The following is a 17,282-nucleotide window of genomic DNA, read 5'->3' as shown; positions in this document are numbered from 1 at the left end:
ATTTAACTGCCTTTGTAAGGTTATATGTTTTTCTACTTATTCTACGATGGTTCGGATGTACTAAAGAAATTATTCTGGAGAAGTTGTTAAAAATTGTGCAGTGCTATATAGTAAATTTAGTTTAATTTCCCTTTTGTACTAATAGATCAATTCGCAATATTACCATTCATAGTGGATCACAATCCTTCCTACTTCATTAACATGTATTTGGTAGAGCAAATTGCGACCCACTATAATTGTCTACAATCACAGGGATGGTGCCAATTGAAAGGTAGAGGGGGCACTTGGGGCCACCTACCTTCAATACCCTAGCTACTGAGGTTAGACTCTTAAAGTTACAAAATATGGGTAAGTACCCTTTACCCATCAAAATGGCAATAATTACATACAATATTCATATATAAAAATAAACTCTTGTAATTTGTAGAACATAAAAAAAACTTTTAGGAAAAAATAGGTTTTTCTTTGTGTTTGTTGGGGTCAACAGTTTACCATGCTTGTGACTGCATTTCAATAAAGAAATATATATTATTTTAATGTAGCATATTTTTCCGGAAAGAAATACAGGATACATTTTTTATTTTATTTTTAACTTTTACGAGCATTTTTTTTTATTTATCAGTGGGGACAGTGACCACTGCCTACATCTAAAAGATTACTTTTTAAACATTCACAAAGGGGAATGGGTCCCTTGGACAACCCTTCCACTCTGTGAATGACTTGCCAGCACCTTTCAGTAGGTTTAGCGACCAGATTTTGGTCGCACAACTTTAATATATCCCATTGTGAATCACTGTTTAGAAGCGACTCCCTAAACTCGCCCGTTTCAAATAGCAATTCTTTCTGTAACCACATACACAAATCGTGACTCAATAATGTTTTACTGAATCACAATTAGAGTTTTGTACGTACCAAAATTCAGTTATGCAGCTGCAAAGGGTTCGATTTTGTGAATTGGACCTATTGAGAACACAAAGTGCCTAGTACGCATGGTCCTAATACAACAGATCTCATGAAATGATGCCTATCAAAGAAGAAATTGTAATCTGTCACTTGATCAGAAAATAACATGGTCTTACAGAAAATGAGAAATCATTAGTGATTATCTACTACGTGCAACCAGTATGATTGTCCTAATCAGTGCTTAATTTGAGTATGTAGTTTCCAGGGCTCAACACCCGCACTTGTGACAATCTGCCACAAGGTGGCGCTGTCTGGCTAATTTAGACATGACTACAACAACAGTCAATCATTATTTCAATATACATTAAAACATGAATATTACCTGCCACCCAAGCCATTCTTATAGCTTTGGGGGTCTGAAATAGTCCGATTTGTCCTACTTGTAGGAGTGTGATGGTTAATAGCTGTGTTGGTAATGTCACTGACAGCGCTGGCAGGGACAATGTGTGGTGGAAGCTTCAGTGGCCTTCTGAGAAGAACCCTGTCAATTTTTTCTTTACACATTAAGCCCTGGCCCTAATAATGAAAGGCATTCTTACCCATTGCATTGCTGTTCAGCAACAAGACTCCATGAGCATTCCCATCACTTTCCAAGCCCATATAAAATGGGTGAACGCCATAGCTGTTCAATTTATACTGCAATGAAAAAACATAAATTGAATGCATACTATTGTACTCAATAATTGTAAATTAATGCATGTAATGGATCACAATAATTGATACACACAATAGACAGTTTAGGCATATTTACTGTTTACAAATTTGTTAAACAATATTCAGTACACCTTCTTTGGTGACTCAAGCAACCAAACAAAAATACTATAGTGTAACTTGAATCATATTTCCAATACAATAGCGAACAGCACTATGTAATGATCAGAGCAAACCCATCAACAATGCTCAAAGAGGTCCTCCTGCGAATGGTACCTCAATAAATCTCAAAACCCCAGATGACATCATCAAACAAAGCAGCGTTCTAGAATGGCTGTTGCTGGTGATTGTTGGAGATGCTGAGAACTGTTTTTTTTCCAGACTGGATGGATTTTAGTTACATCAAAATGACTGCTAGGATAGCAGTAAGCGTTTTGCAGAAGGACAATTTTCACTAAGTGAATGGTCTTCTGCCCACAGGTAAAAAAAGTCTTTCATGCTGGACCGGACAAAAAATTAAAGTGTCTCCCATTGGAGAATAAGATAGCTAAAAAAGTTGCCCATTTCCTGCAAAAACGGGCAATTTTTCATGTGTTGTATAGTACTTTGCAAGGTATGGAACATTGCATTCATTTATGCTTACTGCAGGCAATGTTTGTGGTAACATCAGGGAAATCTACAGTAAAAACCAGCCCACCAGACCATACAACAGGCCTACAAACAGCCAAAGAAGCGGCCTCACACAAGGACCAGCCCTTCTGCCGCTCCCAGAATGCCCTCCCAGAATGCCCTTAGGGCAAGAACGACCAGGATGTTGTCCCAATAGGCCAGCTTCTGATTATGTTGCCACAGCCTTAGAAACCCATGGCTTCTGTAGAAAGCTCTGAATGCCAAAGAGGGGCTTTTGCCTTCCAGCTGATATTGTCAGTAGGGTTGCATGAATGATGCAGAAAATAATACCATCAGTGTTAAGACTTGTGAAGACCTGTAATGTAATGTAATGTAAAAATTATTTATAAAGCGCTCGGACACTAAGCGGTTTCATGGCGCATGCAGCCATCCTGTGGGATGGCTGCACGTGTTTAGGACCCACCCACTCCTTCAATGGCTTTTGCGCCTGTCAGTCACTGAGGGGATCTGGCACGTGATTGGAAACAGTGATTGCCAATTCCATGTTTGACAGATTTTGTTTCATATGTCAGTAAGTAAATAGAGAGACTTGAGGTTGCTGCTCATTCTGAAAGAATTGCCTAATTGCTTCCCCTTATGTGAAGGGAGCTGATGTTCTGCTATCAAAGAAAGATGGTATCTTTCCTCTCACCTGGATGGACTGTGAAGACCTTCACAAGGACATGCTGCCTGGGAAAAGGTACTCTGCACAAGTTGACAGCTTGTGTGTGTCCTGATCCAGTTAACGTGGAAGGAACCTCATTGTTACTTTGTATGGTTGAACTCAGAACCAAGAGTGAGAAGTGGGAAAGACTCCATGCAGTGGGGTAATGCTGGCTCTACAGTGCCTGTGGTCCCTAGCCCCCTAGCCCTCCAGGGAGAGCCCAAACATTCAAGGGACCCCATTTAGCCCAAGCCCAATAAACTTCTATGAGCTATGGGAGACCGTGGTGCCTGTCATCACATTCTGCAGGGGGGGGTTCCATCATTTTGCGTTATACCCCTGGCTCCAAGCAAATCGCCCGAAGCCGGAGATACTATTTTGACCAGTCTGCTCATAAAGGGCATGTACATTTGAATTATTTTAATCTAAATATACTGCACATAGATATTCTGCTAAACTGGCATTGATTCAACCTTATGGACTGTTATTGAGGACTCTCATCATACTTATCTTTATAAAGTTCAATTTTCTTTGCATATTATAGATAATGCTTTGTTTATCAACCAGATTTGACTGTACACATCTGACCATGGAGTAAATATATTCCTAGGATACGCAAAACAATCAATATGACATTTAAATGCCATTACATTATGATTCCATTATTGCCGGCATCCTAATCACATTACATACCACTAATGATTGAAAAATAATTAGTGAGAATGCATATTCATTAACCTCATTAAAAAGCGTGGTAATGAAAGAAGAGAAAGCTGTGCATCCGCACTAAACTGCTGTTGCAATAATTACATTCTTTCCAGCTGCTTCATCAGTCTATACACACTATTCACAAAAGCATAAGTGACGATCAACATGGAAAGAAAGAAACATTCCAAGGAAGAATTACTTTTTTTACTCATTACTGTGTTTTATTGCAATGCATTCCATGTGTTTCTATTTGAATGAGTTTTTTGTTGAACTTTTTGTTGATCTGAGATGCAGGTCAGTTGAAGTATCTGGAAACATTTTTGAAGAAACATACTCTAGTAGCACATTGTTCATGCATGAAAGGAAACAGAAAAAGGACAAATGCTAAAAAGCACATGGTGGGAGACACATTGGGGCATATTCACTAACTGCCTTATGGAGTATGTTTTGGTGTACTAATTTACTAGAAAATACTACTCACAAAAATATGTGTGGATGTTATGCCTCCTCCTCACCCATGTTTTTGTGTGCAGAAATCTCCCCCCACCCCAACTGTCGAGTCTCCAAGCATGTTAGAATATGTTTTAGTAATAAATGTGGGCGGGACAGAGAGGAGTGGCTGGAAAATGGGGAATAATTATTATTAAAGGGGAAAGTAGTAGGACGGAGTTATTAGAGGTTTAGGGGGACTGGGCGGTATTGAGGGAGACATGTGCACTCACCCATTAAAGAGTGAGCCCTTTCCTATTTACAAACTGCATTTCTAAAGTTACTACAGCCAAAAATCAATTTGATGTAAATAAGATTAAACAATATTGAACAATATTGTGTTGCAAATGGTCTTTTTTGTTATGACCTACAACTTGGGGAAAAATAAATGCTTTCCTTCTCAATGCTCTTCATTTTAGATAATTGTTTTAGAAAAACATATCAGAATAAAGAAAAGCAAGTTCACATTTCCCTTGTTTAAATTACTGCTACAATTATGCTCCAACGCCTGCCCTTCACCCTTGCTGCTAGATCTGGCAGCAGGTACTGTATGTAGCAGTGTAATGTTTCTTTATCACAGATGGCATGATGTGTCACAAGTAGCCTAAACAAAGGAAGCAGGAAGCAGGAAGGACTATTATACCTGGATTACAAGATCCCATGTATTATTCACTGTATATTCATGGGTTGTGTGTAGATATTGGTGCACCATTGAACATTTGAGTGCAAGCTGTTATCCCATCTGGACAATCTACATAGATATTCGACTGAACTGCAGAACCCCCACCCTGAGACTCTAACGGGTGATTAGCTTCGCTCTATAAGAATCCTGTTTGATTCATTGATTGACACAATGAAAAGCAGGTTTACAAAGATGGGTATTTTATTTGTTTTATCACTTCTGTAGTTATTATGAACAGGTTCAAGAAGGCGTCATATGTGAATACAGACTTCTGAGTATTCACAAACTGAGATTCCTGTATAACAGCTACTGACATGGCCCATATTTCACACCAGAGCAATCTGCTTCTGAACAAGGCTTCTGTGTTTATGTACATCTGTGACAGCAGAAACAGCAGCAGCTCAATGATATCTACATATTTGTTAATGGATTATAGGAGTGCCAGATTCATGAAGCATCCCCTGTGCAATCAACATTATTGATGAGCATATCTAGGCAGGGCTCATAATGGGAGCATTGCTACATGGATATGAAGCAATTAGAAAAGAACTGCATAACTTGAGTTTCTCAGAGAAATGGAATAATATTGAGTTTTTCTTTTACTGTTGCCTTTTTATTTTTCTCTCTTGGGCTAGAATTTGTTGTTTTGAGGCATGGCAGGAAAAGAGAACATATGTCAGGACAAAAACATTTAGAGGATATAGATCACTAGAAGTAACTAAACCTGCTGTTAGATTAAAGATGAAAGGTAACCCGATACAGGGATATAGCAAGTTCAGCTGCTTTTTGCAAGTTTGTGTAATATTCACATATATACTTTTGCATTCTTCTTGTGGGCTGTAGTCTATTATCACCGATGAGCAGTGGCATTGTATCACTGAAATATTTTTGATGGCTTTTGACAAATTTCTCAAGAAACACATTTTCTATTGTATTAAAGTCATATAGCATCAGTATAGGTTTTATTGTGCAAAGTTATTTTGAAGTTGCAAAGTCTGTAATACAAACAATTAAGAGAGCCTGTTACCACAAAATATGTTTTTTCTTTCCGGTTCTTAAAATGGTTTTGAACCCTTGTCCAAATTTCGAAACTGAGGGGGCATGAAAGATGGGTAAGCTGTCTATTTGTAACATAGCATGAGATGTGTTAATGATTTGTGAACTCAACTGTGGTGGCAAATATTGATCAGGTACTTCCACCTCTATGAGGTGAAATCTAATGCTCCTATGGAAGTTGTCGCATTTAGACACTTTCCTCTTTGGAAATTTGAAAGTGGCCTGGTGGGCAGGAGGCAGTGGTCAAAAAGACTCCCTCATGTCTTCCAAAGAGGATTTTTTTTTTTTTTTTAAAAGCCATGCTCCCTTTAGTGGACACAGCCACTATTAAAAACAAAAGTTTCCTATTTGGGATTACACATGCCTGCAGTTCATTGCAGCCCTCAATTCCTGCATGTGTAGATAATCACAGGGAGTGGAAAACTGTGACCTGCCCATTTAATATTAAATTCCCTCGTTGCTTTTTAATTGTCTGCGAATGTGGCATTAGACATCCTGGCCCTTATGAAAGGGTTACTCTTCTGTTGCATACATTTTTTTGATGCTGCAGTGGCTTAATCAATACTGCACCCTATTTACAAAGTAATGCATCACTTTGTGAAAGCATGTGCTGCATTGTACCTCCGCCACGTATAATGTATGCAGGGTTGGCGTATCCATGTAAAAAAAAGCCTTGTAGAAGTGGTGCAGCAAATCTCTGACATTTCACTGTGCCAATTATATGACTTTGCTGTGTCAAATCCTTACACCTGCTTCAAGCAGACGTAATAATTGAGGCAGGACTTTTTACTCAGGACTCACCCATGGGTATTGGCACATTGCTGGAGTTGCATCAGTTTTCTGACTCACTTCTGCAATTCTTCATTATAGTGCCAACAGATACATCAGGATTCCTGACGTATCTGTTGACTCCTTGTGACATGGAACACAGTAGTGTAAATATAGCGCATCAAATGTGTCACAGGGAGAGTGTAATGAAAAGTGACGCATTGCTGTTTTCCCCAGCAATGCACCACTATTCATATGAGGCCTCCAAAGAATTGGTTACAAATATTTGACACTTCTCCATGTAAGACTTTGACTTGTCAATGTATGGTATCACACTACATTAACAAGTGTTGCACTAGGAATGGAGGAAACATCACTTTAAAACAGCATATTGTGGGTAAGGCAGATCAGTGTCAAAGGAAACACATCCTAGAAACATTATGAATATATGGATTTATGACACTGGCCCACATGATCAATAATGATATCATGATTTCTAAATACTGTACATAAATTTTACTCACACCAGGAGGTTGGTCCTTTGCAAACATTCCCCAGGTGTTCCAATCCAAATCTTGTCTAAATGTCCTATGCTCATTTTCTCCAAATCCATATATGTACTGTGAGGGCAAGCGCGTTGAGATCTGAATAAACATATCACTGAAGGTGAATCCAGGTAGCTGAGAGTCCCATCTGTGATATAATTGTGTTTCAAAAGAGAAATGATTGTAACCAAGACAAAAGTGACATAGTATCATGTTGGGGTTAGCACAGGAGAAGGTAAAAAATAATTATTACAGCAAGTTGTTATTCTGATGATAAGACAAAGAGGGCACAACAGTAGGCTAAAATACTTCGAGTAATTTTCAGAGTTATCCTAGTTCCATGCATGCACATTTTCCTCCTTTCTTGTACAGAAACCTTGGATGGATCAGTTGAAAATGTGTGAGGTCATAAGCAGTACATTGTGGAGGTGTAAGTTATAGCTAGCTCAGATAAAACTGCTGAATGTTACTGTTTTAACTTGTAAGTGTGAAATCTGAACCTAACTATACCGCATTTCTAAGGTTATTTTTAGTTATATTTCCTAATTATAACGCACTCATAACCTTTGGATTATCAGAGTATATATATATTGTCAATAGCACCCATTAAATTAACAAGACTATGACTACATGTTTTGTCACTTACATGATCTTCCCTGTGCTTTTTCTCCTGATTTGAATTCCAAATGGCTTGTCCACAATTGTGACATCATAGAGTCTTGCTGCTGTGCCCGATGGATTGCTGGGTGTAGTCAGTGGCACTGGAACTTCATACCTTTTATTATTTGGATCATATATCTAAACAGAGAAAAGGGCATTTATTTAAACTAAACAAAATGAACTGGAAAACCTTAATTACTTTTTTGCTTAAAAGATAGACACATAGACACTAAACAGTGGTGGTTGTTACTGTGGAAATAAGGTTCACTTGCACTTGCTCTTGTAAGGAGATTTGTATTTACTGATAACATTTGATTCTAAAGATTGATTTGCAAAAAACATGGCAACCCATCAACTCAGTGAGCTACGCTTTGGCATGGCAAGTTCCATGAAGGCTCATTTGCAAGAACAAATATAAGGGCAAGCCTCCATGCAAATGAGGGAATGCCCTCTGAAGATAGCACTTTCACTTTATGTGCCCCGAATCATTTGGTATTACAGAAGGGGCAGCACAAGCATCTGCTGCCCCTTCTGTAATACCAAAGTGCTCCGAGGGCTGCAAAGGAGCCGCAAACGCCTGTTGCACCCCCAAGGCACTTATTGTAATACTGCCCCATTTGTCTTACCTTTTGACATCTCAAATGCAAAACATGGGTGCTCGGTTTTGCTCTACGTCAGTGCAGTGCTTCGTGATACTGGCCCCAGGTATTACCATGAACATTACGCAATTTATCACACAGAAAATCAGGGGCCCTATTATTTAAGGGGCCCATTTTCCCTGGTTGCACCCTGACGCAGCCTTAAAGCAAATGTGCCAGGCGCAAACAGGGAAAGTGCACCCTATGACGTAGAATACGCTGCCCCTAGGTCAGCGGTGAACTCGAGCTGCACTAAGGCTGGGCATTCAGGTGAAGAACAGAGGGGCATATTACCAACGCTAAGCGATATTTGTCGCTAACGATGCTTAGCAACAAATTTTTTAAAGCTAAGCATCGCCGGAAATTAGCGCAGATAAACCTTGCTATTATCAAGGTTTATCGCGAAAGCGATAAAAATCGGTCGCAATACATGAATATCGCTGAAAAATCAGCGATATTCATGCATTACCGAGCTAATGCGCTTAGCCATGTTATCCACCTACCATTGGATAACATGGCTAAGAACTGCTCAGGGCAGGTGTTAGCTTTTGGAGATATTCGCGCTTAGCGCAAATATTTCCAAATCCTTGATAATAGGAGAAATGTCGCTTAACAACATTTCTCCTATTATTTTTCTCTGGAACGCCCCCTTTGCATCTCATTAGAGATGCAAGGGGAAGCGTAGAGAAAAAGGGTGCTAACATGCGAATTTGCGTGTTAGCACCCTGTTGCTGATAGGGAGATAATTTTATCTCCGCTTTCTTGGCTTTTAAAGCCAAAAAAGCGGAGATAAATCCCTTTATAATATGCCCCAGAGTGGCTTCTTTGAAGCAGCTCCGTTTTCACTGTGCAGGTGGAATATGCCTGTACTAAGAGATCCCCTTGCTGGTGGGTGCAGTGAGTGGCTGCAGCTGCCTGCAAGGGGATGTCCCCCTTCCAAGGGCTCCACTCAGGAGCGCACTGTCAGTGTGCCTCGTGGGAGCTTCTTTGACTCTCCTCTCAGGTCTGGGTGCAGGGGCAGAGGCAAAGGGATTCCCTCATTTGCATGGGGCGTGAGGGAATGCCATCTTGAGATGTGCTGCCCCTTTACGTGCGCCAGTGCTTTCAGCATTACAGAAAAGGCCGTACAAGCATGTGAGGCCCTTTCCTAATACAAAAGTGCCCTGTTGCACTCTCGGGGCACTTTGTGTAATATGGCCCCAGATACTTCTGAGAATTAAAGTTGACAAGATCAGGTTTGCATTTTTTCTACTTTAGGATTTACTTCAATTAAAAATTCAAATTTGATTTAACAATTCCTCCTAAACTCTTTCATGTGCATTTAAGTTGGCCAATTATCGCAGATACTTTTACGCTTGCCACATCAAATAACCAGCAAGGTTATGGCCTGTGGTCTGTGTGGGTTACTTTTCTGTGCTGCTGGAAAAAAAAAGTGTTTCTCATTGTATTTGCAAACAAAATAGAGGTCTGATGGCTAATTTAACAAGATCATGATTTAGCATTTATTTAAATGAACATTCAGAGAAAGGAAAAAAAACATGGAGGTGCCGCCTAATTGCTGGTTTTGAATGAATTTAGGGAATTATAGTCAAACTTTTTGCATGGATGCTTGCAGAGCGCAAAACGACACAAAGCTTTCTGTCAATTACTTACTATCATAAAGTTCAGCAGCCACAGCGTAATATGATACAGCACCGCAGGAGCGCCCAAGCAACCCTTATTAATTGTTATTATTTTCCTATTTCAGCTCAAAGAGAATTTCAACTAGAATGTATTCATGTTTCACCAACTTGGAACTCAGCAACTCACACCACCCAGTAAACATGCATATTCTCTTTACCTTGAACTGGAGCATATTGTCGTCATGAAAGGTGATGGCCAATCGAAGAGTTTGGATAGGTGGTGAAAGGGTGCCATAACGAGGAACATTCCCTGGTGTATTTTGGAGATCAGCAGTTAGTCCTGATGCTGTATTCTGGATGTTACTAACAGAGTAGCCGTGGGTACTCTCATAGTAACAATAAGGAGCTTTGGAGTTACCAGTAGATGGCTGAAAGGGAATTTTAAAGGACATTTTTACAACATTTAAAGAAACGTCTAAACACTGTTACATTGTTCAATGTTTGATGAAAACATTAGCATTGCCTTACAAGTTGGCATCCTAGGAGATTACTTATTTGTCACTTGATTTCTGTTAGAAAAAATGCGTATTGAAACTATTCCTATTGCATTTTAAAATTATCACTGTTCAGAATAATTAATTCTTTCATAAATAATAATGCTAATACTTTTTTTTAAATGCACAGCTGTAAGTTACAGTTATATAATTGGTATCACCTATTTTTGTGAGGAACACCTGAAAGAAAAGTAATTTTATAACTAACAATTTAACATAGAGTTGCTTACCCCTCACTGCTGCAAAATAGGAGTTCAATAGTTTTGCAGACTTTGGTATTTGTACAAATGTTAAAGATTAATATTTTATTACTTACTGGTAATCTTTATTACTCCTGGTCCTGTGGTCCTCGTCCCATTCATTACATATGACGATCTACTATCTCCCTAACAGAAAAAAAGAACCTATGGAATGCTGGATCTCCCTACCCTACCCCCTCCCACTGGGAGTACATAATCTGTACTTAAGAAGCATTCGTTCTGAACTAACAAGCCACCAAGAAAGACCAGCCGTTCGGAAGGGAGGGCGTACTGAATGGGACGAGGACCATAGGACCGGGAGTAATGAGGATTACCGGTAAGTAAATGAACATTACACCCAGGTCCCTAGGTCCACTTCCTAATCATTACATATGGGGAATACCAGACCCAGACAACTAGCCTACCATAACCAAGAAAACAACACCCAGGACACCACCTGAAATGCAGCACCCAAGTGAATGCATTCAAACAAGGTACAAAAAAGAGATACAGAGTTAGGACACTCAGCCTGCAAAACACCTAACCCAAAATGCACATCCTCCAAAAAACATTCTGAAGCTGATAATGGCAAACAAATGTATTATGGGACACCCATGTAGTTGACTGACACACCGCAGTAAAGGTCATCTCACACAATTCAGCCCACTAGCCTGCCACATCTCTCGTGGAACAACCCTGCACCCCAGCTGGCAAGTGGAGCACCTGCCTGAGAATAAGCCAGCTCAATCATCTGCTTCAGCCACCATATAATGGGCAGGGAAGACGACCCAAAAGAAACAAATAAGGCCTCAGATTTCCGAAAAGGCTTAGTGCAATCCAGATACAGAAAGAGAGTCTGCTTTATGTCCAACAAGGATCAGTTCACGTCCCTGGAAGAGCCAGGAACCTCCACCAGAGCCAGCAGCACCAGCTCCTTAGACTTATGGAACTGAGATGCCACCTTATGTACAAAAGAGGCATCCAACTGCAAAACTAGACCGTCCTCTGGAAAAGAAAAGTAAGGTCCCTGGTCATGAGAGCACCCAGCCCCCCAATCCGCCGAGCTGAAGTAATCATCACCAAGAAAATTCTGTTAAAGGTCATAAACTTAATGCCAACCAACTCCAACAGTGGAACTGAGATGCCACCTTATGTACAAAAGAGACATCCAACTGCAAAACTAGACCGTCCTCTGGAAAAGACAAGTAAGGTCCCTGGTCATGAGAGCACCCAGCCCCCCAATCCGCCGAGCTGAAGTAATCATCACCAAGAAAATCCTGTTAAAGGTCATAAACTTAATGCCAACCAACTCCAACAGTTTGGAGGGGACTGACACCAGAGCCTTCAACACCAAAGGCAAATCCCCATGTGAAAAAGTTGTTTTAACACAGGACAGGTCAGAGAGAAACTGCAAAGCAACCGGACCACCATATCATCCATATCAATCCGATTACCACAGGGAGCCCCGAAAGTGTAATGCCGTCCACAGGGCCCTCAACGTAGAGATTGCCAGGCATTTCTCAAAGCCCTCCCATAAAAAGTGTAACAAATCTATAAGGGATAATGCTAAGGGAGACAAAGAAAGGGAACCACACCAACGGCCAAAATTCCCTATTGTCGATCATAATACTTCAGAGTGGATGGACGACGGGACTGCTGAATAGCCAACGCTAGGCGCAGGGGCTGCCCTGTCGCTGCAACCTGCGCCTTGCAACTTCCAGACAATAGGAAGGAGCTGTGTAAGAGATGGGGAGGCCGCACCATCCATGGACCTTAAAATGCGATCAGACTGAGAATATGGAACCAAGACAGACAGGGCCAAAAAGGCACCACCACAATCACCAACCTGGACTCACCCCACAATGACATGCCAGGAACTGGGGAACCAGAGCAATGGGAGGGAAGGCATACAACAGGCAGGTGGGCCAGGGTCCATCAGGCCATCCACCCCACGGGCGGGCACCTGAGGAGCCCGACATCAAAACAGAAAACCTGAGCATTGTGCCAGGTAGCATAACAATCCAAGAAGGGTGCACCAAATCTCCCTCACACTTGCTGAAACTCCTATCTGGTCAGACACAGCTTTGGAGAGGAAGGAAAGAACTGGCTGAGGACATCCACCCCCTATTGTCCATCACCCCAACATACGCAGCACTCAGTGACAGATGTTGCTGCTCCACCCAAAGGAACAAAGGCAGAGCCACCGCTTCAAAGGGAATGAATCTGTTGTAGTCTTACTCTACTAGTTGCACTCTCCCTATGGTGTCCCTCTGCTTTGCTGCTCAGCGTGTGATGAGGTCATGCGGAATGTTGGAGTGTGTTTGTATGTGGTGAGAGTCAGTTGGTCTGGATGGGCTGAGCAGCCAGGAGGCTGCTCCTGGTGGGGCTATGATTAAGACAACTTAAGGGACTTCTTAAGGACTTACCATCTTCCTGTACTTTTGAATAAACATCTTGATTAAACTACAAGACCCTGACCATGCATCATCTTTGATTACAATACTGGCGACGAGGTAAAAAGGACTACGTGTGGCTGAAGGCTGAAGGATTACCCTGCAACTATGGGCTTGTACATTTGGACCTAAAGAAGCACAAGGAAAAGAAGCTGAAACTCCTGTAACTGAAGAAACATTGGAAAAGAAGTAACGCATGAAGAAAAAGCAAACTGGCTGTCCACTTGCCCCACCAGTGTCCAAAGACCGGTCGGCCCCAACGTGGATGTGCCAGTGCTTGTTGAGTTTGGGTGAGTGTTCCCCAAATGTGTGAATTGACTAATTGAATTTATTGGACTGTTGTGACTATTTCCCCAACATGTTAAGACTGCCTGCAGATCTTAAATAGTGAAGTATGCTGATCTTTAAAATTGACTAGTATAAGAGCAACATCGTTTTTTTGTTGGAAAGACTCAAACTGCATATGTTTACCCTTTGGAAATTACACGCAGCAGTTTAAAAGTAGCGCATGAGAAGTACTTTTCAAGGTGTTTCAACATTTGCAGGGCGTTTTCGCTGTAAGGAGACTTTAGCGCGTCTGGCTTACGAGACTTTCCTTTTAACTTTCAAAATCGAGCCAACAAATGTTCAGCATGCAGCGCTGTGGGAGGAGGTGTTTTTGTGCACCACAGTTTCATTTTGCCGGTAGAGCGTTGGGTCTGATTAACAACGCGCTTGCAGCGCGTCTTGGCAGTAAAGTGAATGTCACTTCATTTATTTAAAATCGGACAAGAATTTCCTCCTGTGCTAGCAGACTCACCGTTGTGACGGTTGGTCTCAGGAGCTCCTTCCACTTCGCCTGCCTGTTTTGCTTTGATGACGTCGTTGGATTCCTCTGGGGTATTGGTGGAAGTCTCCTTTGACCCCTCTGACAACATCCAGCTCAACGTCCAAGTGAGGTCTATTTTCCGTAGAAAGCGACGCTGAACGACGCTGTGGCGGCCATTTTGGCTCGTTGGGAAGTATCCCTTTGTTGTGATGAGAACCACGACGTTCAGCATTGGAGTTTTAAGATCGTGATGTTTTTTTTTTTTTTTTCTTCATTCTATTTCTCGAGTTCATTCTAGTCACTTTACATTTGGATTTACCTACTTGCAGGAACTCTGGATTTTCTGGGTTTTTACCTTGTGGGCCAAAGCGAGCCCCTGCTCTAAACCTTTTGTGGTGTCATCTCGACTTAGTGGTGGTGCCTATGACGCTATTAGTTACATTTACTGGATTTAACCTGCACCACCTGGACTATGGTTGAAGGATTATTGACTGGATTTTCGGGTGAGGTTTCGCTCATCTTAGACTACGGTGACCACGTTTATTGTTTTAGTTTGTTATGTTCTATTTACCTTGTGATTTTAACATCTGGATGGGGTCATGTTACAGTTGTATGTTTGTTGTCACGTTGGCAGAAATGTTGTGTTTTCGTGGAAGACGTCGCGAATCTTCCCATATTCACAACATTCCTTGTTTTTGACAGCTCATTTGAGCATGAGACATTCTTATTTTGCTGGTCATTTATAGTTTGTCTTTTGTTTTCTGGAGTTGTGGATGATAAGTATGTGTGCTGTCTCTTTTGACTCTGGTGGAGTGTGCCCCATCCAGTTGTACGTGTGTGTCATGGGTTTTAAGGTTTTCCTTATTTTAGCTTGTCGTGGTTTTTTTGTAATCCACATTTCTGTTTTCCTTGGATTTAGTTTTTTCGGAATCTGTTTGCTCTAGGTCTAAAGAAACCTATCTGATGTTTGCCATGGGAATGGCGTTTTCCATTATTTTGTCTGTTTGCTCTAGGTCTAAAGAAACCTATCAGATGTTTGCCATGGGCATTGGCGATTTTCATTATTTTTGTTTTCCTTTGGGTGTTGTAATTCCCAAAAATTTTGACTAACTTGGGATTGTTTTTTTCCCTTATTTTGTTGTCCTTCGGGTGAAGGAGTGCCCATGGTGGGTTGCCTTTGGGCTGTTGTAGCTCACTGTGTGTTTGTTTGGGTTGTTGTTTTTCATTTGCAGTTGGCGTGGCATGTTTGCTTTGTTTTAGGGTGACCCATGTCACGTTTGCCTTGAGTTTTAGGTACTCATAGTTTAACAGTTTTATCTCTATGCATTTTTGAGTAAGGGGGTAGGATGTGTGGTATGTGCGTTATCTAGGGGGAAGGATGAGTTGTATGGCATGTTTTATTTCATGCATCTTTCTTTCCTCTCTTTTGTTGTTCCGCTACACTATTTTGTTCCACTACACTATTTCCTACGTTTGACTGTTATTCTTTCTTTTGCTTAACGTGTGTCCAACAGTTTCACACTTTCTCTTTGTTTTCCATTATTATAATGGGGGAGATGTGTTGTAGTCTTACTCTACTAGTTGCACTCTCCCTATGGTGTCCCTCTGCTTTGCTGCTCAGCGTGTGATGAGGTCATGCGGAATGTTGGAGTGTGTTTGTATGTGGTGAGAGTCAGTTGGTCTGGATGGGCTGAGCAGCCAGGAGGCTGCTCCTGGTGGGGCTATGATTAAGACAACTTAAGGGACTTCTTAAGGACTTACCATCTTCCTGTACTTTTGAATAAACATCTTGATTAAACTACAAGACCCTGACCATGCATCATCTTTGATTACAATAGAATCCTGCCCTGATTGTTCAAATACACCACAATGACCTGGTTGTCAGAACACACCACCAGGTGGCGTCCCTCCAGCAAGGCCTGAAATCCCCAACAACTGTGGAAACAGACATCCTTTCCAAAGAATTAGAGGACCTACGCCCCTCCCTCAGAGACCAGTGGGCGTGCAACGACCTGCACCCCAGAGTTGCACCCCAAACAAATGGGCTGGCATCCGTCGTCAACATCAAAGGGGGATCGGGCTGCAACAGCACACCCTGCTCCATACTGACCAACAGAATCAACCATTCCAGATACTAGCAAGCAGCCGGGGACAAAGGAATCATCAGATCAAAGTTGCTGGAGCAGGGATCCCACAAAGACAGCAGATGCAGCCTCAGACGGCAGGGGTGAAAGCAGGCCCAAGGCACCCGAAACACTGATGCCAACATGTACCCAAACATCCGCAACCACAGGCAAAAAGACAGTATTTGCCCATCACCTTCATGGCCAAGGAACGAAGCACCCGGGTCAATGCACTCGGCAGAACAACTATGTTCAAATTCGTCTGGAACTGGGCCCCAATGACCGTTATGTCCTTAGAGTGCACCAGCTGATACTTTTCCAAGTTCAGGAGAAAACCATGCACGTGAGTGAGGCACACACTATCCCCAGATGCTCTACAATCAGCTCCTCCAAGGGAGCAAGGAGGAGCCAATCGCCCAGATAAGGGTACAATTGGATCCCTTGGAGATGAAGGAAGGCCACCAGGAAAGCCACCACCTAGGTAAACACCCTGGGAGCAGACCTTAGGCCAAACACAAGGACCATTAACTTGTAAAGAACCCCCTTGATGCAGAACCTCAGAAAGTGTTGGTAGAGGGAATGAAGGGGCACATTACAGTATGCATCCTGCAAGTCCAAGGCACATCAGATGGTCCTCCTGCACCAAAGGGATAATCCACTGCAAGGCATCCATCTTGAATGGAAGATGCAACAGTAACTGGTTCAGAGTCTTCAAATCCAAAACCGACTGGAAGCCCCAATAGTCTTTACCACCAGAAAGATGATTGAATAAACACCCCTACCTCCAAGGGGGGACAACCTGAATAGCTCCCTTGAGCAACAGAGAATGAAGCCCCTGCTCCAGAGCCACTTGCTTCGTGGCCTGGGAAGGCCTAGTGATCGGACGGACCCTGGATGCTGAAGGGATCTCCCCAAACTGTATCCTGTAGCCATGGCACACAATGTCCATCACCCCGACATCTGAAGTATACTGCTCCCATACCAGGAGGA

At 41.9% G+C, this 17,282-nt stretch overlaps 1 protein-coding gene across 1 annotated transcript in view; it reads right to left on the bottom strand.

Annotated features, from left to right (window-relative positions):
- The window catches only part of LOC147683948 (maltase-glucoamylase-like), a 588,456-nt gene that overhangs the window by 198,169 nt on the left and 373,005 nt on the right, over positions 1 to 17,282 (bottom strand). Inside the window, exons 49-52 of the mRNA XM_086944339.1 lie at positions 10,334 to 10,543; positions 7,842 to 7,993; positions 7,175 to 7,343; positions 1,503 to 1,599 (exon numbers count right to left, since the gene is read on the bottom strand). Of these exons, the coding sequence (XP_086800465.1) occupies positions 1,503 to 1,599; positions 7,175 to 7,343; positions 7,842 to 7,993; positions 10,334 to 10,543 (628 nt within the window). The remainder of the gene's footprint in view (positions 1 to 1,502; positions 1,600 to 7,174; positions 7,344 to 7,841; positions 7,994 to 10,333; positions 10,544 to 17,282) is intronic.

The sequence above is a fragment of the Lissotriton vulgaris genome, chromosome 11 (genome assembly GCF_964263255.1).
Source record: "Lissotriton vulgaris chromosome 11, aLisVul1.2, whole genome shotgun sequence".
Taxonomy (NCBI): Eukaryota; Metazoa; Chordata; class Amphibia; order Caudata; family Salamandridae; genus Lissotriton; species Lissotriton vulgaris.
This window is presented reverse-complemented; position numbering and strand designations above follow the sequence as displayed.